The sequence below is a fragment of the Boleophthalmus pectinirostris genome, unplaced genomic scaffold (assembly GCF_026225935.1).
Source record: "Boleophthalmus pectinirostris isolate CB_2022bp ecotype Guang Dong unplaced genomic scaffold, ASM2622593v1 HiC_scaffold_9, whole genome shotgun sequence".
NCBI lineage: Eukaryota > Metazoa > Chordata > Actinopteri > Gobiiformes > Gobiidae > Boleophthalmus > Boleophthalmus pectinirostris.
In genome coordinates, this window is record NW_026571541.1 from 39,505,402 (window position 1) to 39,527,901 (window position 22,500).

Below are 22,500 nucleotides of genomic sequence, written 5' to 3' on the forward strand. Positions count from 1 at the left end.
TGAGAGAGTTCGGCCTCATGGGGGCGCTCGTGGGCTGCCTCCCCCGAGCCCCTCGACAGAACAACCGCCTGGGACGACCCCTGCTCCTGCTAAGAACGACAAGAACGACAACGAACGAGAAGAACGACAAGAACGACAAGAACGAGAAGAACGAAGAACGACGAAGAAGAAGAACGACAACGAGAAGAACGACGAAGAACGACGAGAAGAACGACGAAGAACGAGAGAACGAAGAAGAAGCAGAAGAGAGGAAGAGAGCGCCCCCTACTGTCACTGACGGAGGAGAGAGAGGAACAAGGGAGCGAGGAACGAGGGAAGGAGACAGAGGAGAGAGGAGAAGAGGATGAAGAGGAGGAGGAGGGGGGGCGGAGAGAGACTCAGGTGAGTTGTGCTGCTGCACCTGTCTGTGGCCCCGGGGGGCGGGGCTGTGACGCTGCTCTGTGATTGGTCAGGTGCAGCGGTGGGAGGAGTTTCGTGGAGCAGAGTCTGGAGGAGCAGAGACGATTGGCTCTGGAGGACAGGAAGTGTGTGATGATGTCATCACTGTCAGGTCAGTGACACCTGTCACACACCTGTCACACACCTGTCACACACACCTGTCACACACCTGTCACACACCTGACACCTGTCACACACCTGTCACACACACCTGTCACACACACCTGTGTCACACACACCTGTCACACACACCTGTCACACACCTGTCACACACACACACCTGTCACACACACCTGTCACACACACACACACCTGTCACACACACCTGTCACACACCTGTCACACACACCTGTCACACACCTGTCACACACACCTGTCACACACCTGTCACCTGTCACACACCTGTCACACACACCTGTCACACACACCTGTCACACACCTGTCACACACACCTGTCACACACCTGTCACACACACACACACCTGTCACACACCTGTCACACACACCTGTCACACACCTGTCACACACACCTGTCACACACACACACACCTGTCACACACCTGTCACACACACCTGTCACACACACACACACCTGTCACACACCTGTCACACACCTGTCACACACACACACCTGTCACACACACCTGTCACACACACCTGTCACACACACACACCTGTCACACACACCTGTCACACACCTGTCACACACACCTGTCACACACACCTGTCACACACACCTGTCACACACCTGTCACACACCTGTCACACACCTGTCACACACCTGTCACACACACCTGTCACACACCTGTCACACACACCTGTCACACACCTGTCACACACACACACACCTGTCACACACACCTGTCACACACACCTGTCACACACACCTGTCACACACACACACCTGTCACACACACCTGTCACACACACCTGTCACACACCTGTCACACACACCTGTCACACACCTGTCACACACACCTGTCACACACCTGTCACACACCTGTCACACACCTGTCACACACACCTGTCACACACACACACACCTGTCACACACACACACCTGTCACACACACCTGTCACACACCTGTCACACACACCTGTCACACACCTGTCACACACCTGTCACACACACCTGTCTGTTTTATTTCATGAATATAAATCATGTTTGTCCTCGTGTTTCTGTAAACACTGAACATGTCTCTGTGACCTCTGACCTCTGACCTGTGTGACCTGTGACCTCAGGTGCGGCCCTGACCTCTGCGGCGGCGGCGCTCGACAGCTTCGTGTTCCCGCGCTCGGCGCTCGCCGTGCAGCTCAGCACCTGCAGACAGGGCCTGCCCCTGCCGCCCGTCAGGAGGCGGCGCGGGAGCTCCGAGCCGACGGGAGAGCGGCGCCGCGGCGGCGAGGGGCGGGGCCGAGTGTTCGCCGACCTGAGGAGGCGGGGCTTCTACCTCACGGCGGGAGGGAAGTTCGGAGTCGACTTCTTGGTTTACCCAGGTAGGGCGAGCGAGGCGAGGCGCCCCGCGGGGAGGGCGTCCGGCTCACGGCGGCGGCGGCGTGCGCAGTAACACTGTTTGTCCTTAGGGGACGCTCTCCGCTTCCACGCTCACTTCATGGCTCTGTGTGTGAGCGAGGGGGACCCTCTCGCCGTGAGGGACCTTCTGTCCTGGGTCAGACTCTCGTCCAACGTCAAGAAGACTCTGCTGCTGTGCTCGCCCTCGCCACCAGGGGGCGTGTCCTACAGCTCGCTGCAGTGGAGCAGCATGAGCTGAAGGGGGCGCCGCAAACACAGGCGGGAATCAAACCTCACACCTTCTGACTGTGGGGAGGATGTTAACCACTCTGCCGCTGCACCGAGCCGCTGCGTTTGAGGAAAATCTGAACTTTTGTTTTTAGTGTTTCAGACGAGTTTCAGCGTCAGGTTCAGGTTCAGGTTCAGAGTCTGGATCATAGAAACATTTTGAGTTTGGGACACGAAAAAATCAAAACATTTTTCACATATTCATAAATGTGATTTTATTTTCTCCAAAACAAATAAAAGTCATTTGTCTGAACATAAACAGAAATCATTTTATTCAGTGGCTTTGAGACTAAATCATTTGAAATGACTGAATCTACATTTAAAGTCAAATTTGACAAATTTCCCTGAGCACATTTGTGTGACTGAGTCACTTTAACTTCATAAATACTTGAACAGATCCATTTAGTTTTGCTCTGCTTCAGTGTGTCAAAAACAACAAAACAAAACATGTCTTTGAAATAATGTTTCATTTAAGCTCAACTCCACAGGATTTAAGTGTCTGGTGTTTGTTTTTCTCTGTAAATAATGAATGTTATTGTTAAAATATAAAAAAACACACTGTTAAAAGCCTCGTGTGTGTGTTCATGTTGTGTGTGTGTGTGTTTGTGTGTTTGTATGTTGTGTGTGTGTGTGTTGTGTGTTTGTGTGTGTGTTTGTATGTTGTGTGTTTGTATGTTGTGTGTGTGTGTGTGTGTTTGTATGTTGTGTGTTTGTATGTTGTGTGTGTGTGTGTTGTGTATTTGTGTGTGTTTGTGTGTCTCGTGCATTCTTTTTTTGTTTGTTTGTTTTCATCTCGTTTTGTTTACGGAAGTGGACTGCGCCATTACGAGACTCACAAAACGCACAAAACGGTGAGTTCTAACTTAATGTTAACAACTTTCTTACTTTTATTAATATTTTATTTCCTTAAACGATTAAAAAAAGACGTAAAGAGTCAAAATAAAACTTATAATGAGAAGTGTTTAACTTTTGAAACGCCTCAAATGGTCTCTTCCGATGACGTCACTCTGAGGCGGGAGCGAACAAAATGGCGGACTGTCCTGTGTGAAAAAGTAAAAAGTTTCGGGTTTTTTGTTCTTTTTTTTGGAGTTTAATTTTTGGATTTAAACGTTTAACGGGACGCAGAGTTTGTTCCGGGGTCTCTGGGTCTTTCCCCGGGGCTCAGGCGGATGTCCTGCGCGGGGAAATGGACCAACAATCCGGATCTGAAGCCGAGGATCCAGGCGGCGCTGCGGAGAGGTGACGCTCCGGACTCCGCTCACGATTACACAACTTTTCAAACTAAACATTCGGCAAAACAATATGGAAAGGCTTACGAAAAAGATACTGCGTAAATAAAGTCAAAATGAATGACAGAATTATTCGGGTGGATTTAGTAAAGCTTAAAAGCAGGACCAGTTACGTTTTGGCCACTTTATTCAGCGATTTAAATCTGTGTCGTGTGTATAAGAATGAGCGCGTTACATTCGGTAAAAACACTCCGGTTTCTAATGGAGTCTGGTAACGACTTTTAGCGCAGGATGTTCATTTATTTTTAAGATGTTTATTCATTGATTTTAGGTAAATATTTTATTCACAAATGTCGTTTTTTAAAATTAAACCAAACCTAACACACTTAAAGAATGAGATTGAAACTTTCTGTTCACTCATTGAGCTGAATTGAGAGAAAAGAAGCAGTTTTTATTTCCTTTTTAAATGATTTTAATTTATTCCTTTAAATTAGAGCTTTGAAATTGCCTGTTGTTTTTATTCACTTTTGTGTTTTTTATGCATTTATCAACTGTTTATATTTTTTATTTTTATTATTAGTATTATTATTATTCTTTTGTATCTGAAAATCTGCACTTAAAAAATAAATAAAAACCTTAAATAAAGACCTTTGACCTTTGACCCTGTGTGTGCAGTGACCTTGAGCCAGGAGGAGGTTCTGGCTCTAAACCCTCGGGTCGTCCAAAGAGCCACAGGTCTGAGCCGCACTGACGTACAGAGTCTGCGACAGGCGACGCGCACCTGCCCCGCTCCTCAGACAGGTAAATACACCTGCCACCTGCACCTGCCCCAACACACCTGCCCTGCTCCTGACAGGTAAATACACCTGCCGTGCTCCTGACAGGTGTGATGTGGGTCACAGGTTTGTTCTGTTCTTCCACAGTCAGATTTACAGAGTGAGAAAGTGTCGGCTGAAGTTTGAGCTGATTCTGTTTTTACTTTTATTCCTTTATCTGAGCTTCATCTTGACACCAGTTCCATCCATCCATTTTGTTCCGCTTATCCGGGGCCGGGTCACGGGGGCATCAGTCTAAGCAGGGACTCCCAGACTTCCTTCACCCCAGACACGTCCTCCAGCTCCTCCGGGGGGACCCCGAGGCGTTCCCAGTCCAGCCGAGAGACATAGTCCCTCCAGTGTGTCCTGGGTCTTCCCCGGGGCCTCCTCCCAGTGGGACATGAACACCTCCTGAGGGACACGTCCAGGAGACATCAGAACAGATGCCCGAGCCTCAACTGGCTCCTCTCGACGTGGAGGAGCAGCGGCTCTACTCCGAGCTCCTCCCGTGTGACTGAGCTCCTCACTCTGTCTCTAAGGGAGACGCCCAGACACCCTGCGGAGGAAACTCATTTCGAGCGCTTGTATCCGCGATCTCGTCCTTTCGGTCACTACCCAGAGCTCATGACCAGAGGTGAGAGGAGGAACGAAGACTGACCGGTAAATCGAGAGCTTCGCCTTTCGACTCAGCTCCTCTTCACCACAACGACCGATACAGCGACCGCATCACTGCAGACGCTGCACCTGTCCACCTGTCAATCTCACGCTCCATCCTCCCCTCACTCGTGAACAAGACCCCGAGATACTTGAACTCCTCCACTTGACACCAGCTCATCTTCATAAAAACAACAACAAGAGGAAACAAACAAATCAGAAACAGAACAACAAAGTTCTACAGCACAAACTCTGTCTCGTCATTCACGTTTCTGCCCCGAGTGAAACATTTAAACTTCTTTATAAAGTGGAACAGAGCGATGCCCAGTTTGAGGTTTTCTGTGCGGTTGTTCCAGAGCTCCAGCCCTTTAAAAAATTTACAACATGTCATTAAAGTTTGTTCTGATTTTCTTTTCGATAAACGTAGCTGTACTTCTTCTGTTAACATTATTATTATTTTGTACAACCATAAACGGAAAAAAAAAAGATAGGAACGAGGAAGAAAGTGATTGTGTTTCTGGTAAAGGTTTTAGTTTGTGGAACAATCGGAGTGATGATTTTAAACATTCCAACACTGTAGAAGCCTTTAAAAAAAGAGTATAGGATGTTGTGTTTTGGAAAATACGGTGCTCTGGAGTTGATGAATTGTGTGTTGAGTTTTGTTTGTTTTAATTTATATTTTGTCTCTTGTGTGTCCAGTGAGTGGAGTTGTGAACGTAAACTTGTTATTCGTGCGTTTGGCGCCTTTGTTTCAGCTCGGACCCTTCCAGTCATGACCCATGTCGTCGTGGTTCGTGTTTTGTTTTGTTTTTGTTTTGTAATGCTGCAAATGATCCAAAAAAAAAAACATGGCTCCACCTCTGAGCTCATTTTGCCTATTTCAGATTTTGAACATATTCTGTAATGGTTTTGACAGGAGATTGTTGTTAATTTTGAACATGATTTTCAAAGTGTAAAGGTCAACTAAATCTTAAAATGTCAGCGTTTGAAGGTTGATAAATAACCTTGACTAAAATCTGGGCAGTGTGGCCCCATGCCACACAAGCCACTAGGATGCACATTTTAAAGGTAGTTCTGACACGTGTTTCCATAGAAATGAGCCAAAACTCCAGTAAAAGCTCAAATATTCCTTTATTTTAGTATGAACTGTGAACACGCTCCAAAGACTGTTCCTCATCAACACCTGCCACTCTCACCTGTCTCACTCTCACTCTCACTCTCACTCTCACCTGTCTCACACTGTCTCACCTCTCACTCTCACCTGTCTCACTTGTCTCACCACTCTCACCTGTCTCACTGTCTCACCTGTCTCACCACTCTCACCTGTCTCACCTGTCTCACCTGTCTCACTCTCACCTGTCTCACTTGTCTCACCTGTCTCACTCTCACTGTCTCACCTTGTCTCACTGTCTCACTCTCACTCTCACCTCACCTGTCTCACCTGTCTCACTCACTGTCTCACCACTCTCTGCTGTCTCACCTGTCTCACTCTCACTTGTCTCACCTGTCTCACTGTCTCACCTGTCTCACCTGTCTCACCTGTCTCACCTGTCTCACCTGTCTCACCTGTCTCACTTGTCTCACCTGTCTCACCTGTCTCACCACTCTCACCTGTCTCACTCACCTGTCTCACCTGTCTCACTTGTCTCACCTGTCTCACCACTCTCACCTGTCTCACCACTCTCACCTGTCTCACCACTCTCACCTGTCTCACCACTCTCACCTGTCTCACCACTCTCACTGTCTCACTCTCACCTGTCTCACTCACCTGTCTCACCTGTCTCACCTGTCTCACCTGTCTCACCTGTCTCACCTGTCTCACTTGTCTCACCACTCTCACCTGTCTCACCACTCTCACTTGTCTCACTCTCACCTGTCTCACTCTCACTCACCTGTCTCACCTGTCTCACCACTGTCTCACCTGTCTCTCTCACTGTCTCACCTGTCTCACCACTCTCACCTGTCTCACCACTCTCACCTGTCTCACCTGTCTCACTCACCTGTCTCACCACTCTCACTTGTCTCACCTGTCTCACCACTCTCACCTGTCTCACCACTCTCACCTGTCTCACTTGTCTCACCTGTCTCACCTGTCTCACTTGTCTCACCTGTCTCACTCTCACTGTCTCACCTTGTCTCACTCTCACTGTCTCACTTGTCTCACCTGTCTCACTTGTCTCACCACTCTCACTTGTCTCACCTGTCTCACCACTCTCACTTGTCTCACCTGTCTCACCTGTCTCACTTGTCTCACTCTCACCTGTCTCACCACTCTCACCTGTCTCACCACTCTCACTTGTCTCCACTGTCTCACTTGTCTCACTTGTCTCACCTGTCTCACCTGTCTCACCTTGTCTCACACTCTCTCACTTGTCTCACTCTCACTCTCTCACTCACCTGTCTCACCTGTCTCACTCTCACTTGTCTCACCACTCTCACTTGTCTCACCTGTCTCACCACTCTCACTTGTCTCACCTGTCTCACCTGTCTCACCTGTCTCACCTGTCTCACCTGTCTCACCTGTCTCACCACTCTCACCTGTCTCACCACTGTCTCACCTGTCTCACCTGTCTCACCTGTCTCACCTGTCTCACCTGTCTCACTCTCACTGTCTCACTTGTCTCACTTGTCTTGTGTCGTTTGTCCCTCAGCTCTGGCCCTGTCCTCCTCCGGGCCCCTGAGCTCCTCCTCCGGGCCCCTGAGCTCCGGGTGCAGGTCCATAGACGTGGTGCTGCGCGGGGGGCTTCCTGTGGGGGGCGTCACCGAGCTGTTTGGACCCAGCGCCGCGGGAAAGACTCAACTCGCTCTGCAGTTCTGTCTGTCTGTGCAGTACGACCCGCAGCACGGAGGACTGGGCTCAGGTGACGCCTCGGGTCAGGGGACAGGTCCGGGTTTAGTCCGGGGTTCAGGTCGGGTTTAGTCCGGGGTTCAGGTCGGGTTTAGTCCGGGGTTCAGGTCGGGTTTAGTCCTGGTTCAGGTCGGGTTTAGTCTGGTTCAGGTTTTTAGTCCTGGTTCAGGTCGGGTTTAGTCCTGGTTCAGGTGGGTTTAGTCCTGGTTCAGGTCGGGTTTAGTCCGGGGTTCAGGTCGGGTTTAGTCCTGGTTCAGGTTGGGTTTAGTCCTGGTTCAGGTTGGGTTTAGTCCTGGTTCAGGTCGGGTTTAGTCCTGGTTCAGGTTGGGTTTAGTCCTGGTTCAGGTCGGGTTTAGTCCTGGTTCAGGTCGGGTTTAGTCCTGGTCTACATGATCCTGGGGTTTGGGCTTCAACATTTTGTCCTTAAATCCAGATCTGAACTTTAAAAACCGACCAGTCAGACGCCTTCTTTCCCCGAGGCTCCTCCCACTGGCCTTAGCAACAGGTTTGATTGACAGCGTTGCTAAGCACCTGCTCCCTGTTAAACCAGTGGGGAGGACAGAATCTCTCTTTTTCTTTTCTTCCTTTTTCTGTCCTCTTTTATACAGAAGTGGTGTGACTTTTCTCTCTCTTCTTCTCTCGTGTAGGAGCGGTGTGACTTTTCTCTCTTCTTCTTCTCTCGTGTAGGAGCGGTGTGACTTTTCTCTCTTCTTCTTCTCTCGTGTAGGAGCGGTGTGACTTTTCTCTCTCTTCTTCTTCTCGTGTAGGAGCGGTGTGACTTTTCTCTCTTCTTCTTCTCTCGTGTAGGAGCGGTGTGACTTTTCTCTCTTCTTCTCTCGTGTGTAGGAGCGGTGTGACTTTTCTCTCTTCTTCTCTCGTGTAGGAGCGGTGTGACTTTTTCTCTCTTCTTCTTCTCGTGTAGGAGCGGTGTGACTTTTCTCTCTTCTTCTTCTTCTCGTGTAGGAGCGGTGTGACTTTTCTCTCTTCTTCTTCTCGTGTAGGAGCGGTGTGACTTTTCTCTCCTCTTCTTCTCTCGTGTAGGAGCGGTGTGACTTTTCTCTCTTCTCTTCTTCTCGTGTAGGAGCGGTGTGACTTTTCTCTCTCTTCTTCTTCTCGTGTAGGAGCGGTGTGACTTTTCTCTCTTCTTCTTCTCGTGTAGGAGCGTGCGTGTGTGACTTTTCTCTCTTCTTCTTCTCGTGTAGGAGCGGTGTGACTTTTCTCTCTCTCTTCTTCTCTCGTGTAGGAGCGGTGTGACTTTCTCTCTCTTCTTCTCTCGTGTAGGAGCGGTGTGACTTTTCTCTCTTCTTCTCTCGTGTAGGAGCGGTGTGTGACTTTTCTCTCTTCTTCTCTCGTGTAGGAGCGGTGTGACTTTTCTCTCTTCTTCTTCTTCTCGTGTAGGAGCGGTGTGACTTTTCTCTCTTCTTCTCGTGTAGGAGCGATGTGACTTTTCTCTCTTCTTCTTCTCGTGTAGGAGCGGTGTGACTTTTCTCTCTTCTTCTTCTCTCGTGTAGGAGCGGTGTGACTTTTCTCTCTTCTTCTTCTCTCGTGTAGGAGCGGTGTGACTTTTCTCTCTCTTCTTCTCTCGTGTAGGAGCGGTGTGACTTTCTCTCTTTCTTCTCTTCTCGTGTAGGAGCGGTGTGACTTTTCTCTCTTCTTCTCTCTCGTGTAGGAGCGGGTGTGTGTGTGACTTTTCTCTCTTCTTCTCTCGTGTAGGAGCGTGTAGGAGCGGTGTGACTTTTCTCTCTTCTTCTTCTCGTCGTGTAGGAGCGGTGTGACTTTTCTTTCTTCTTCTTCTCTCGTGTAGGAGCGGTGTGACTTTTCTCTCTTCTTCTTCTCGTGTAGGAGCGGTGTGACTTTTCTCTCTTCTTCTCTCGTGTAGGAGCGGTGTGACTTTTCTCTCTTCTTCTCTCGTGTAGGAGCGGTGTGACTTTCTCTCTTCTTCTTCTCTCGTGTAGGAGCGGTGTGACTTTTCTCTCTTCTTCTTCTCTCGTGTAGGAGCGGTGTGACTTTTCTCTCTTCTTCTTCTCTCGTGTAGGAGCGGTGTGACTTTTCTCTCTTCTTCTTCTCTCGTGTAGGAGCGGTGTGACTTTTCTCTCTTCTTCTTCTCGTGTAGGAGCGGTGTGACTTTTCTCTCTTCTTCTTCTCTCGTGTAGGAGCGGTGTACGTGTGCACGGAGGACTTGTTTCCTTCTCCTCGCCTGCAGCAGATGATCTCAGAGCAGAGTTTTCTCCGTCAGGATGTTCCTCTGGACCAGATCCCCAAGAACCTGAGCGACCGAGTGTTTGTGGAGCACGTCTCCGACCTGGTCAGAACTCTCCTCCATCCTCTCTCCTGTCTCCTCTCTCCTGTCTCCTCTCTCCTGTCTCCTCTCTCCTGTCTCCTCACTCCTGTCTCCTCACTCCTGTCTCCTCACTCCTGTCTCCTCACTCCTGTCTCCTCTCTCCTGTCTCCTCACTCCTCTCTCCTCACTCCTCTCTCCTGTCTCCTCACTCCTCTTTCCTCACTCCTCACTCCTCACTCCTGTCTCCTCTCTCTTGTCTCCTCACTCCTCTTTCCTCACTCCTCACTCCTGTCTCCTCTCTCCTGTCTCCTCACTCCTCTTTCCTCACTCCCACTCCTGTCTCCTCACTCCTCACTCCTGTCTCCTCACTCCTGTCTCCTCTCTCCTCACTCCTGTCTCCTCACTCCTCTCCTCACTCCTCACTCCTGTCTCCTCTCTCCTGTCTCCTCACTCCTGCCTCCTCACTCCTCACTCCTCTCTCCTCACTCCTCACTCCTGTCTCCTCACTCCTCACTCCTGTCTCCTCACTCCTGTCTCCTCTCTCCTCACTCCTCTTTCCTCTCTCTCCTCGCTCCTCTCTCCTCACTCCTCACTCCTCTCCTCTTCTCCTCACTCCTCTCTTCTCTCTCCTCGTCAGGCGTCGCTCCTGTCGTGTCTGTCTCCTCACTCCTCTCCTCTCTCCTCGTCAGGCGTCGCTCCTGTCGTGCCTGTCTCCTCACTCCTCACTCCTGTCTCCTCACTCCTCACTCCTGCCTCCTCACTCCTCTCTCCTGTCTCCTCTCTCCTGTCTCCTCACTCCTCTCCTCTCTCCTCGTCAGGCGTCGCTCCTGTCGTGCCTGTCTCCTCACTCCTCTCCTCTCTCCTCGTCAGGCGTCGCTCCTGTCGTGCCTGTCTCCTCACTCCTCTCCTCTCTCCTCGTCAGGCGTCGCTCCTGTCGTGCCTGTCTCCTCACTCCTCTCCTCTCTCCTCGTCAGGCGTCGCTCCTGTCGTGCCTGTCTCGTCGCGTCGTGCTCCTCCTCTCCCGTCGTCTCGTCCGATTGGTCGTGGTGGACTCCGTGGCGGCGCTGTTCCGCTCCGAGTTCGAGGCGTCTGATTGGCTGCGGAGACACCGGCAGCTGTTGGCCGTCTCCTCCGCGCTCCGACGAATCAGCCGCCAGTTCAACGCACCTGTGCTCTGCATCAACCAGGTGAGACCAAGACCGGGACCAGACCCAGACCCAGACCCAGACCCCGCTCAGTCCAGTTACAATCCTCTGATCCTGTTTTTCAGGTGGTGGATCTGGTGAACCCGGAGCAGGACCAGGGTCTGGGGTAAAGATGATTCACGATGATCAAAACTGATTCAAGAATAAAAATAAAACACAAATCGATGCTCAAACTAATATTGAAACTAGAGCCTCATGTTCCTCAAGTATCGAGACTAAAACTGTCCCACTCACAGAACAGAACAGAACATTTAGAACTAGGGACGGGCATTCGATGAAATGTTCTTAATCGATCGTCGGAAGAATTAACGATCGGTCATCGATTAATCATGAACGTTTTTATATTAAAATGATCATCATTATTATTACTATCTGCACTAATCTGCATCAATAAATTCAACTTTACGACATATAAACATAACGACTCTAGATCCACATCAGCTGTTTGACATTATAATGTGTTTAATTCAGTTTTGTTCAAATCTCACAGAAACAAAACTTAAAGGTTGTATGGAGGATTTTTTTTTTTTTAGTTTCAAATTGTCAATGAAAGTTTAAAATATCATTACAGAGACGCAGCAGCTTTGTAATTATGAAAAAAAAAAAAGAATGAAAATCTACCAACTGTGGACGTAGTGAGGCCAGATAAACATCAGCCAATAGAAAACGAGGCTCCCTCATTTTCTATAAAGAGGCGGGAGGAGGAGGTGTTTCTACTGAGGAGCTGTGGAGGAGGGAGGTGGTGTCACGCAGGCACAACATTTGAAAAAGGACTGTCACTGTATTTCACCTCCCTTAAAAAATCCTCTATACAACCTTTAAAACCACATCACTAATTTACATAAACTAAGTGAAGATAAAACTCCAGCTCTTGTGTCGCTGATGTGGTTCAACTTGTGTTGGATTAAAAGACATGACTCAGGTGAATACAGGTCAGTGTGACCAGATTATGTGTTTGTCAAAACCAGGACAGCGTACGGGGGGAGGGGCGGGGCCTCGTCATCCACATTGAGCGACTCTCACCTGGAAAAACTTTTTCCCACTGGACACAGAAACATATGTGCTGCTTTATCCACTGTGCACATGGACTCACACTTGTCCCAACGCAACGGAAAGTGTGGAATTTCTTCTACAAATCCTGGTTAAATCCACATTTGTGCTTCGGTTCGTTACAGACTGACCCACTGTTTGTGTGTCGCTCCTTCTGATGCAGAGACACATGTACACACCTGTTTGGTCACGACACACACACATACATTCAGTTTGTCCATTAAAATCAACGGAATCGATGAAATTCTTAATGATCAATTATCGATTAATCGACTAATCCTGCCCATCCCTATTTAGAACCTTTAGAATGTTTCCTGAATGTGTTTAGAACGAACTGGAGCTGGACCAGAACAAATATAAGTCTCCGTTCAGTCTGCAGGTTTAACGCTCAATTCAGATTTTTTTGTGAAATCCGATGTTTTTTCGAGCTCGTTCACATTTCCAGTTAAATGTGACTTGTATGTGACTCCAGTGTGAACATTAAACGGTCCAAAAGTGTCCCACATGTGACACTGGAGACACGACGACGTCAACCGCAGCGAGCGTCTCTGTGTTTACACAAGTTGAACAAACATGGACGCAGCATCGAGCACCTGGAGATTTTAAAGTTCCTCTCGTACCGGAGCCACAACATGAACAACTGACTTGTTTTAAGGAGGAGATTGAGAAGGAGAAGGACCAGGTTTTTGGTCCTGGTGTTTTGTGGGGACACACACATTTACACACATTTACACACACACGTTTATACACAGATATTTACACACACATGTTTACACACATTTGCACACACACACATATTTGCACACATATTTACACAGATATTTACACACAGATATTTACACACATACGTTTACACACGTTTACACACACACGTTTACACACACACTTTTACACACAGATATTTACACACACACACGTTTACACACACATTTACACACACGTCTCTTAAACGTGCCTTTGCTCATCCCTTTTGATTGACAGTTGTCCCTCTCTTTAGCCCCGCCCCCTCGTCCTTCGGCCCCGCCCTTGGTCTGGCCTGGTCCAATCAGCTGACGGCGCGGCTGATGATGCGTCGTGAGGAGGGGCTGCTGATTCGCGGGGACCAGAGCTCCGCCCCCCGCAGCCTCCAGGTGATCTTTGCCCCCCACCTCCCGTCCGCCGCCGGCCAATCACAGCGCGGCGCGGCCTCCTCCGGCCAATCGCAGGGCAGCGTCATCATCGGGGTCTGGAGGGAGGGGCTAAGAGGCCACGACCAATCAGAACACAGGGACTAAATCAGGACTGAGCGTGGGACTAAAACTGGAACTGAACCGGGACTAAACCAGGACTGAACCGGGACTGAACCAGGACTGAACCAGGAGGACTTCTTTAGACCCTGGTTTGCTTAAAAAACTGTTACGATCTTTTGTAAAATGTAAATAGTGAATTGTTCAGAGTTTTGTTGTTAAATGTCGTTAATTGTTGTTTATTTTCATTGTTGTTTGTAAAAAGACGTCAAACCCCAAACCTGATCACAAATGTTTTTATTCCAATTTGTACAAAACTACGCAGCAAAAAGAGAAACTCTCGAACAGCGCAGCGGGGTCTGTGTGTGTGTGGGCGTGGCCAGAACAAGAGGGGCGGGGTCTGTGTGTGTGTGGGCGTGGCCAGAACAAGAGGGGCGGGGTCTGTGTGCGAAGGCGCCCCCATCAAACGCACAACTACACAAACTACGTCTATGTTTGTTCGTTTGTGTGATTCTAGAGACTCAAAATGTGAAACTCAAAACGGCAGAAAATGAAACAAACGTTTGTGTTTGTGTTGTTTTGTGTGTGTCTGTTTTCATTTGTGTTTAAATTATTCATGATTATGATTTTTGCATTAATGACACGAGCTCATTTCTGTTCAGCTGACGACAGCGACTTTAACAAAACTCCACAAAACTATTGAAGAGAAAGTGGGCGTGGTCAGTACATGAGGGGCGTGGTGGTGGTGGGCGTGGTCTGTGGCGGTGGGCGTGGTCTGTGGCGGTGGGCGTGACCCTGTGTTTGACGTTCTTCCGACTCCCACTTGGACCTTGGATTTGACGTCACATCCGAGTTTGAAGTGTTTTATTACGTTGTGTCGGAGTCGGAGAGCGGCGTGCGGCCTCACCGCAACACGACTCCCACGATAAAAACACTTAATATTTGCACGACACAGTGGGCGGAGCCTCTTCGATTCTGACTCTGAATCTTTCAGTCGACTTTTTCTGCCTCCAGGATCCGAGTCGCGTCCCAGATTCCTCGGAAAACCAACTCAGAGGGAAAATCGAATGCGAAGTGTGAGTAGGCGTGGTCTACGTAAGTGGGCGTGGTCTGTGGGCGTGGTCAGTACATGAGGTCGGCGGCGCCCGTCTCGGCGTCCGTGGGCTCTTTGCGGTGGAAGGGGAAGTGGACTCCGGACAGACGGATCAGGAGAACGTTGGCGGCCTGGACGAAGAAGACGAGCAGGAACAGCCAATAGGATCGCTCGTATCGCTCGCCGTGCGTCACGAACACGAACGAACCCTCGTTAAAGTTCGAGATGAGCTCCGACAAACGAGCGACTTTCACCTCACACGCGAACAGCACCAGGACCAAGAAACTGCAGAGTCCTGAAAGACAAAAACCAGGACTAAACCAGGACTGGACCAGGACTAAAACAAGGACTGAACCAGGACTAAACCAAGGACTGAACCAGGACTAAACCAGGTCTAAACCAGGACTAAACCAGGACTAAAACAAGGACTGAACCAGGACTAAACCAGGACTGAACAGGACTAACAGGACTAACCAGGACTGAACCAGGACTGAACCAGGACTAAAACAAGGACTGAACCAGGACTAAAGGACTGAAACAGAACTAAACCAGAACCTAAACCAGGACTGAACCAGGACTAATCCAGGACTAAACCAGGACTAAACCAGGACTGAACCAGGACTAAACCAGAACTAAACCAGGACTAAACCAGAACTAAACAGGACTAAAACAAGGACTGGACTAAACCAGGACTAAACCAGGACTAAAACAAGGACTGAACCAGATCTAAACCAGGACTAAACCAGGTCTAAACCAGGACTAAAACAAGGACTGAACCAGATCTAAAACAGGACTGAACCAGGACTAAACCAGGACTAAACCAGGACTAAAACAAGGACTGAACCAGGACTAAACCAGGACTGAACCAGGACTAAACCAGGTCTAAACCAGGACTAAAACAAGACTGAACCAGGACTGAACCAGGACTAAACCAGGTCTAAACCAGGACTAAACCAGGACTAAACCAGGACTAAAACAAGGACTGAACCAGGACTAAACCAGGACTAAAACAAGGACTGAACCAGATCTAAACCAGGACTGAACCAGGACTAAACCAGGACTAAACCAGGACTAAAACCAGGTCTAAAACAAGGACTAAAACAGGACTAAACCAGGTCTAAACCAGGACTAAAACAGGACTAAACCAGGTCTGAACCCGGTGTGGACCTGGACTCACCGGCGGCGGTGGTCCACAGGTAGAGTCCCGTGGGGCCGTGCAGGGGCAGGTACGGGCGACCGAAGGCGTTGTAGAAGAAGAACCCGGACGCCAACGCCGAGAAGAGAACGACCGAGGAGCAGAAGAGCAGGACCGACACGTGAAGACCGACCGGGATCTGAGCCACGAGGTCTGGGAAGACTGACACAGACCAGAGACCGGGGTCAGACCAGGGACCGGGGTCAGACCAGAGACCGGGGTCAGACCAGAGACCGGGGTCAGACCAGGGACCGGGGTCAGACCAGGGACCGGGTCAGACCAGGGACCGGGGTCAGACCAGGGACCGGGGTCAGACCAGGGACCGGGGTCAGACCAGAGACCGGGGTCAGACCAGAGACCGGGGTCAGACCAGGGACCGGGGTCAGACCAGGGACCGGGGTCAGACCAGGGACCGGGGTCAGACCAGGGACCGGGGTCAGTTTTAAAATCCAGATTGTGTCAGTTTCACATTTTTCCCTCAAACTGAAATCTGAATTTTAAACTGATCCAAGATTTTTGTGTCTAAAGTACAAGCACCTGACACACACAGGGAGGCACCTGACACACACAGGGAGGCACCTGACACACACAGGGAGGCACCTGACACACACAGGAGGCACCTGACACACACAGGAGGGACCTGACACACACAGGGAGGCACCTGACACACACAGGAGGCACCTGACACACACAGGGAGGCACCTGACACACACAGGAGGGACCTGACACACACACAGGGAGGGACCTGACACACACAGGGAGGGACCTGACACACACAGGAGGGACCTGACACACACAGGAGGGACCTGACACACACAGGGAGGGACCTGACACACACAGGAGGGACCTGACACACACAGGGAGGCACCTGACACACACGAGGAGGCACCTGACACACACAGGGAGGGACCTGACACACACAGGGAGGCACCTGACACACACAGGAGGCACCTGACACACACAGGGAGGCACCTGACACACACAAGGGAGGCACCTGACACACACAGAGGAGGGACCTGACACACACAGGGAGGCACCTGACACACACAGGAGGCACCTGACACACACAGGAGGCACCTGACACACACAGGAGGCACCTGACACACACAGGAGGGACCTGACACACACAGGAGGCACCTGACACACACAGGAGGCACCTGACACACACAGGAGGCACCTGACACACACAGGAGGGTGTGTGACTGGTTTCTGTGTGAACTTTCCCTCTGAGTTCGTTCTCTCCTCATAAAGAACAAACTGTTTGTGTCCAGTGACCCGCAAAACAACCAACGAGTTTAACCACCCACAACAAATGCCCTCATGCCCCCCCCTCATGCCCCCCTCCTCCTGATGCCCCCTCCCCCTGATGACTCCAGTACTCTGATACTCGAGTACTCTCATACTAGAGTACTCTAATACTCAAGTACTCTAATACTCAAGTACTCTGATACTCGAGTACTCTGATACTCAGAAGTCCAAAAGGACCATCTCCACCAAAAGCCCTGTTCCTGCTCCCACCACTCACACTACACTCAGGTCCCTCGTGTCACTCAGGTCACTGTTGTCCGTCGGGTCCGTCCGGGTCACACTCACAGTAGAAGCGGGTGGGGCGACCCCCCAGGCCGCAGTGTCGGACTCTGCTCCCGGTGAAAAGTCCGTAGTTCACGGCCCCGAGGAACATGTCGAGCTCCGGTCCGGACGCGTTCACCAGCTCCGCCCCGGTCCGACACAGAACCGCCGCGTCCACCCACAGCGGCAGCCCGGTGCCCACGGCCGCGGCCAGAGCGCAGCCGAAGCCCAGCGCCCCCGCCACCGAGAACACCGCCGTCTTCTGCCGGGAGGACGACATCACGCACCGGACAGAGCACCGGAGACACGAGCGGGGACCGGAGCGAGAGAGCCGCGGTCAGGAGGAGGAGACCCGGGGACAGAAGGAGGGGACACCCGGGGACAGGAGGAGGAGACCCGGGGACAGGAGGAGGAGACCCGGGGACAGGAGGAGGAGACACCCGGGGACAGGAGGAGGAGACCCGGGGACAGGAGGAGGAGACCCGGGGACAGGAGGAGGGGAGACCCGGGGACAGGAGGAGGAGACCCGGGGACAGGAGGAGGGGAGACCCGGGACAGGAGGAGGGGAGACCCGGGGACAGGAGGAGGGACCCGGGGACAGGAGGAGGAGACCCGGGGACAGGAGGAGGAGGAGACCCGGGGACAGGAGGAGGAGACCCGGGGACAGGAGGAGGAGACCCGGGGACAGGAGGAGGAGACCCGGGGAGGGGCTGGAGCACGAGCGTCACATTTAGAAAAAATACAATAAAATCCAAAAAACTCGAAAGTCTGTTGTTTTAGACCAGGTTTAGTCCAGGTTTAGTCCAGGTTTAGTCCAGGTTTAGTCCTGGTTCTGATCCGGTTCAGTCCAGAGAAACTTCCACAGTCACGTGCTCTTCACACCTCCTTTAGTCCTCACTCGGTCCTGGTTCGGTCCTGGTTCGGTCCTGGTTCTTGGACTCCTGTGAAGTGACGTGATGTTGAGTTTGGGCCCGTCTCCATAGAAACGGGAGTCACGTGACCGTCCCGTTACCGGACCGTCCATCACCGGTCCAACAGCGCCCCCCCGCGGCGCCTCACGGACACAGCAGCGTCTGAGTCCAGACCCGGACCCGGACCTGGACCTGGACCTGGACCTGGACCCTGGACCTGGACCTGGACCTGGACCCGGACCTGGACCCGGACCTGGACCCGGTGTTCACATTTGGACACATTTATAAACAAATATTTTGTGCAAATCATGATTCAACTGTGAATCATTTTAATGGAAACAATAAAAACAAACATCAAATTAAGGTTTTATAAAAAAAAAAAAGAAAAAGTTCTGGTTTAGTCCTGGTTTTGGTTTAGTCCTGGTTTTTGGTCTAGTCCTGGTTTAGTCCTGGTTTAGTCCTGGTTTGGTCCTGGTTTAGTCCTGGTTTAGTCCTGGTTTAGTCCTGGTTTGGTCCTGGTTTAGTCCTGGTTTTGGTTTAGTCCTGGTTTAGTCCTGGTTTAGTCCTGGTTTCCTGGTTTAGTCCTGGTTTAGTCCTGGTTTTGGTTTAGTCCTGGTTTTGGTTTAGTCCTGGTTTAGTCCTGGTTTTTATTCAAACCTTTTAAATCCTCTCAGTTCCTCGTGAGCTTTCGGGATCCACGCACTCGTGACGTCACACGCAGGAGCGAAGTCCAGACCAGGACCAGACTCGGACAGACCAGGACCGGGACTAGACCCGCACCAGGACCAGAGCCGCTGCAGGACTAGACCAGGACCAGGACCCGGACTAGACTCGGACTCGGAGTCGGAGCAGCGCGCGGTCGCATCATGAGCTCCGAGTCTTTCAGGTTTGGAGTTTATTTTTATTTTTTCTGTTTGTTTCATTTTGACAAAAGTTTATAATTGAACAAATGACAAAGTGACCTGAGTTTGACGTGACGCGGGAGGAGAAGCCGCGGGTCAGACTCGAGTCAAACGTGTCCGTGCTGCGGCTCAACTCCACAAGAGACAAACTCAATCTGTCTCTGACTCAAGGTTATTTTGCTCCAAACTGTTTCACTTCTGACTAATTCAATTTCTCTTTTGCCTCGTTACTTTAAACTATAATATTACTCAAGTAAAAGTACAAAGTGTCCAAGAAACGACTCAAGTCAGAGTAAAAACACATCGTGTTGTTTTTTACACATTTGTAGAAAGACAAAAGTTTATTTGTGTAAATAACGTGTCACATGATTGAACTTTTACACCAAACTAAGTGTTAAAATCATCATTTGAATCAATGATCATTTCACTCTAGTTGTGTTCAGTTCATCTGTTGTGTTGTTTTCAACTCGTTCATGTTGAGAGTGAAAATGTTTGTGTTTCTCTTGTGTGTGAAATGTCCCGGTGTGTGGCATTAAGCGTCTCCGTCTCACTCTGGTCTCGGTCTCGGTCTCGCTCTGGTCTCGGTCTCGGTCTCACTCTGGTCTCGGTCTCGGTCTCGCTCTGGTCTCGGTCTCGGTCTCACTCTGGTCTCGGTCTCGGTCTCACTCTGGTCTCGGTCTCGGTCTCACTCTGGTCTCGGTCTCGCTCTCGCTCTGGTCTCGGTCTCGGTCTGGTCTCACTCTGGTCTCGGTCTCGGTCTGGTCTCACTCTGGTCTCGGTCTCGCTCTCGCTCTGGTCTCGGTCTCGGTCTCACTCTGGTCTCGGTCTCGCTCTCGCTCTGGTCTCGGTCTCGGTCTCACTCTGGTCTCGGTCTCGGTCTGGTCTCACTCTGGTCTCGGTCTCGCTCTCACTCTGGTCTCTCTGGTCTCGGTCTGGTCTCACCTGGTCTCGTCCTGGTCTGGTCCCGGTCTGGTCCCGGTCTGGTCCCGGTCTGGTCTTGGTCTTGGTCCTGGATCAGTCCTGGTTCAGTCACGTAAACAGGAAACGGTCGTTATCTGTTTTTTCATTTTGGTTTTGGAGACAAATAATGAAGAAAACTGTTGATTTTTCATTTTCTTATTTTTGGTTTTATTTTGAAAAACAATTGAGCGACACGTGGATTCAAGACTGTGACTGTGGAAGCTTCTGGACACAACAGTTTTCTTCTGGTGTCAAGATGGTGAATTAGAAATGAGGAGAACATCTGCAGATCTTTGATGTTCTCAAGTGTTTCTCAAACAAAATGAAACTGTCAGATTTACCTCCACACCACGACAATACAGACATGCAGCAGTATCGGTATCGAGTATCGAGTATCGAGTGTGTCCATCGAGTATCGAGTATCGAGTGTGTCCGTGAGTATCGAGTATCGAGTATCGAGTATCGAGTGTGTCCGTGAGTATCGAGTATCGAGTGTGTCCGTGAGTCTCGAGTATCGAGTATCGAGTATCGAGTGTGTCCGTGAGTATCGAGTATCGAGTGTCTGATCGTGCGTTTCTGCTCTCAGGTTTCTTCTGTTGGTTCCTCTTCTGGTTCTTCTGGTTCCTCTGCTCCTCGCTCTTCTCCCATTGGCCGCCGAGGGTCACGTGATCGCGCTCTCGTCCATGTACGGGAGCCTGGAGTCGCCGGGCTTCCCCGAGCCGTACCCCCGGGACCTGGACCTGGTCTGGGAGATCCGAGTCCCGGCCGGGTTCAGGATCCGACTGGACTTCAGCCACTTCCACCTGGAGCCGTCGTACCTGTGCGAGTACGACTACGTCAAGGTAAAACCCCGCGCTCCTCGCCGCCGCCGCCGCCGCCGCCGCCAGCGCTCACACAGGAAGTGATCAGGGGCGTGTTTGGGCTCCACAGACTCTGGCTCCAGTCGTCTAAACCTGCTCCACATGATCCTGGAGTTTGGACTTGAATATTTAGTCCCAAATCCAGATTCTTTCCTTCTGACCTCCACAAAAAAGGGATTTGGGATTTTTTTGAATTTGGTTTAGTCCTGGTTCAGTCCTGGTTTAGACCTGGTTTAGTCCTGGTTTTAGACCTGGTTTAGTTCCTGGTTTAGTCCTGGTTTAGACCTGGTTTAGTCCTGGTTTAGACCTGGTTTAGTCCTGTTTAGTCCTGGTTTAGTCCTGGTTTAGGTTTAGACCTGGTTTAGTCCTGGTTTAGACCTGGTTTAGACCTGGTTTAGTCCTGGTTTAGTCCTGGTTTAGTCCTGGTTTAGACCTGGTTTAGTCCTGGTTTAGTCCTGGTTTAGTCCTGGTTTAGTCCTGGTTTAGTCCTGGTTTAGTCCTGGTTTAGTCCTGGTTTAGTCCTGGTTCTTGTGGGAGTCTCAGAGGAGTTGGAGAGGTTTTATCAGAGGGTTCAGTGTTCGGTGGTTCAGGGTCGGGGGTCGAGTCAAAACCCTGTGAGACGTTTTTATTTGTGCAGCAGGATTAAAAAAAAAAAACCTTTCACAGAATCAGAAAAACATAAAAATCACAAAACAAAAAGAATCATGGAAGAGTCAGACGCAGCTGAACAGAAGATACGAGGTTTTTCATCACATCTGAGTCACAAATCCTTGGACGAGCTGCTGGGACGAGGCCGGAGAGACACTGGTCCAGAGACACGTCCCTGTGTCCCCGGGACAGTCCCAGTCCTGAGTCTGTGTCCCCGTCCCACAGATTTACACAAAACCACTGATTTGTCCCACAGTTTTATACAAGAAATGTCCCAGTGTCTCTATTTTACACCAATCTGATCTAAACCAGGACTAAACTAAGACTAAACCAGGACTAAACCAGGACTGAACCAGGACTAAACCAGGACTACAACACTTTCACAATTTTTGACTGATCAGATCGTGTAAAGAGGAGCAGAAATCATCATTTGTTTTGCCAAAAAAGATAGATCTGTGTTTCTGAACGATCATAAAGTTTAAAAAAATTTAGCGTCAGAAACTCCTCAGATCCACAAAGTTTGACTCTACATGATTTTATTTACACCAAACATCAAACCCCAGAGATGGTCCAGTTTAGAATTTAGAAAATCTGCTGTTTTTATTTCTTTAGCTCTTTTCACATACGTGTGTCACTCACACTCTTCACACTCTTCACACTCGTCACACACTCGTCACACTCTTCACACTCGTCACACCCTTCACACTCGTCACACCCTTCACACTCTTCACACTCTTCACACCCTTCACACTCTTCACACTCATCACACCCTTCACACTCTTCACACTTGTCACACTCGTCACACTCTTCACACC

At 50.1% G+C, this 22,500-nt stretch overlaps 4 protein-coding genes across 4 annotated transcripts in view; 3 read left to right on the top strand and 1 right to left on the bottom strand.

The window, feature by feature from the left end:
* LOC110172160 (TSEN34 tRNA splicing endonuclease subunit) overlaps positions 1-2,504 on the top strand; it is a 2,966-nt gene extending 462 nt beyond the window's left edge. The window contains exons 1-5 of the mRNA XM_055166741.1: positions 1-239; positions 290-381; positions 459-550; positions 1,681-1,935; positions 2,023-2,504. The exon at positions 1-239 is cut by the window's left edge and continues 462 nt beyond it. Of these exons, the coding sequence (XP_055022716.1) occupies positions 1-239; positions 290-381; positions 459-550; positions 1,681-1,935; positions 2,023-2,210 (866 nt within the window). The 3' untranslated portion in view covers positions 2,211-2,504. The remainder of the gene's footprint in view (positions 240-289; positions 382-458; positions 551-1,680; positions 1,936-2,022) is intronic.
* A 604-nt stretch (positions 2,505-3,108) lies between these two features.
* On the top strand, positions 3,109-13,827 carry xrcc3 (X-ray repair complementing defective repair in Chinese hamster cells 3). The gene is made up of 7 exons (XM_020937990.2): positions 3,109-3,478; positions 4,144-4,269; positions 7,589-7,798; positions 9,939-10,090; positions 11,041-11,253; positions 11,337-11,377; positions 13,319-13,827. The coding sequence occupies exons 1-7, from the start codon at positions 3,409-3,411 to the stop codon at positions 13,593-13,595; spliced, it is 1,089 nt and encodes a 362-aa protein (XP_020793649.1). The 5' UTR covers positions 3,109-3,408; the 3' UTR covers positions 13,596-13,827.
* A 143-nt stretch (positions 13,828-13,970) lies between these two features.
* On the bottom strand, positions 13,971-17,863 carry clrn1 (clarin 1). The gene is made up of 3 exons (XM_020937996.2): positions 17,429-17,863; positions 15,818-15,997; positions 13,971-14,935 (listed from the first exon to the last, which is right to left on the bottom strand). The coding sequence occupies exons 1-3, from the start codon at positions 17,682-17,684 to the stop codon at positions 14,670-14,672; spliced, it is 702 nt and encodes a 233-aa protein (XP_020793655.1). The 5' UTR covers positions 17,685-17,863; the 3' UTR covers positions 13,971-14,669.
* Positions 17,864-19,038: 1,175 nt separating this feature from the next.
* LOC110172161 (mannan-binding lectin serine protease 1) overlaps positions 19,039-22,500 on the top strand; it is a 24,270-nt gene continuing 20,808 nt past the window's right edge. The window contains exons 1-2 of the mRNA XM_055166742.1: positions 19,039-19,201; positions 20,764-21,019. Of these exons, the coding sequence (XP_055022717.1) occupies positions 19,182-19,201; positions 20,764-21,019 (276 nt within the window). The 5' untranslated portion in view covers positions 19,039-19,181. The remainder of the gene's footprint in view (positions 19,202-20,763; positions 21,020-22,500) is intronic.

Coding starts and splice junctions, on each gene's coding strand:
- xrcc3 (XM_020937990.2), top strand. CDS start 3,409: ATGTCCTGCGCGGGGAAATGGACCAACAATCCGGATCTGAAGCCGAGG. Junction 4,270..7,588: donor CTGCCCCGCTCCTCAGACAG/GTAAATACACCT, acceptor TTTGTCCCTCAG/CTCTGGCCCTGTCCTCCTCC. Junction 11,254..11,336: donor CTGTGCTCTGCATCAACCAG/GTGAGACCAAGA, acceptor CCTGTTTTTCAG/GTGGTGGATCTGGTGAACCC.
- clrn1 (XM_020937996.2), bottom strand. CDS start 17,684: ATGTCGTCCTCCCGGCAGAAGACGGCGGTGTTCTCGGTGGCGGGGGCG. Junction 15,998..17,428: donor TCGCCCCACCCGCTTCTACT/GTGAGTGTGACC, acceptor GGTCTGTGTCAG/TCTTCCCAGACCTCGTGGCT. Junction 14,936..15,817: donor CCTGTGGACCACCGCCGCCG/GTGAGTCCAGGT, acceptor TTTGTCTTTCAG/GACTCTGCAGTTTCTTGGTC.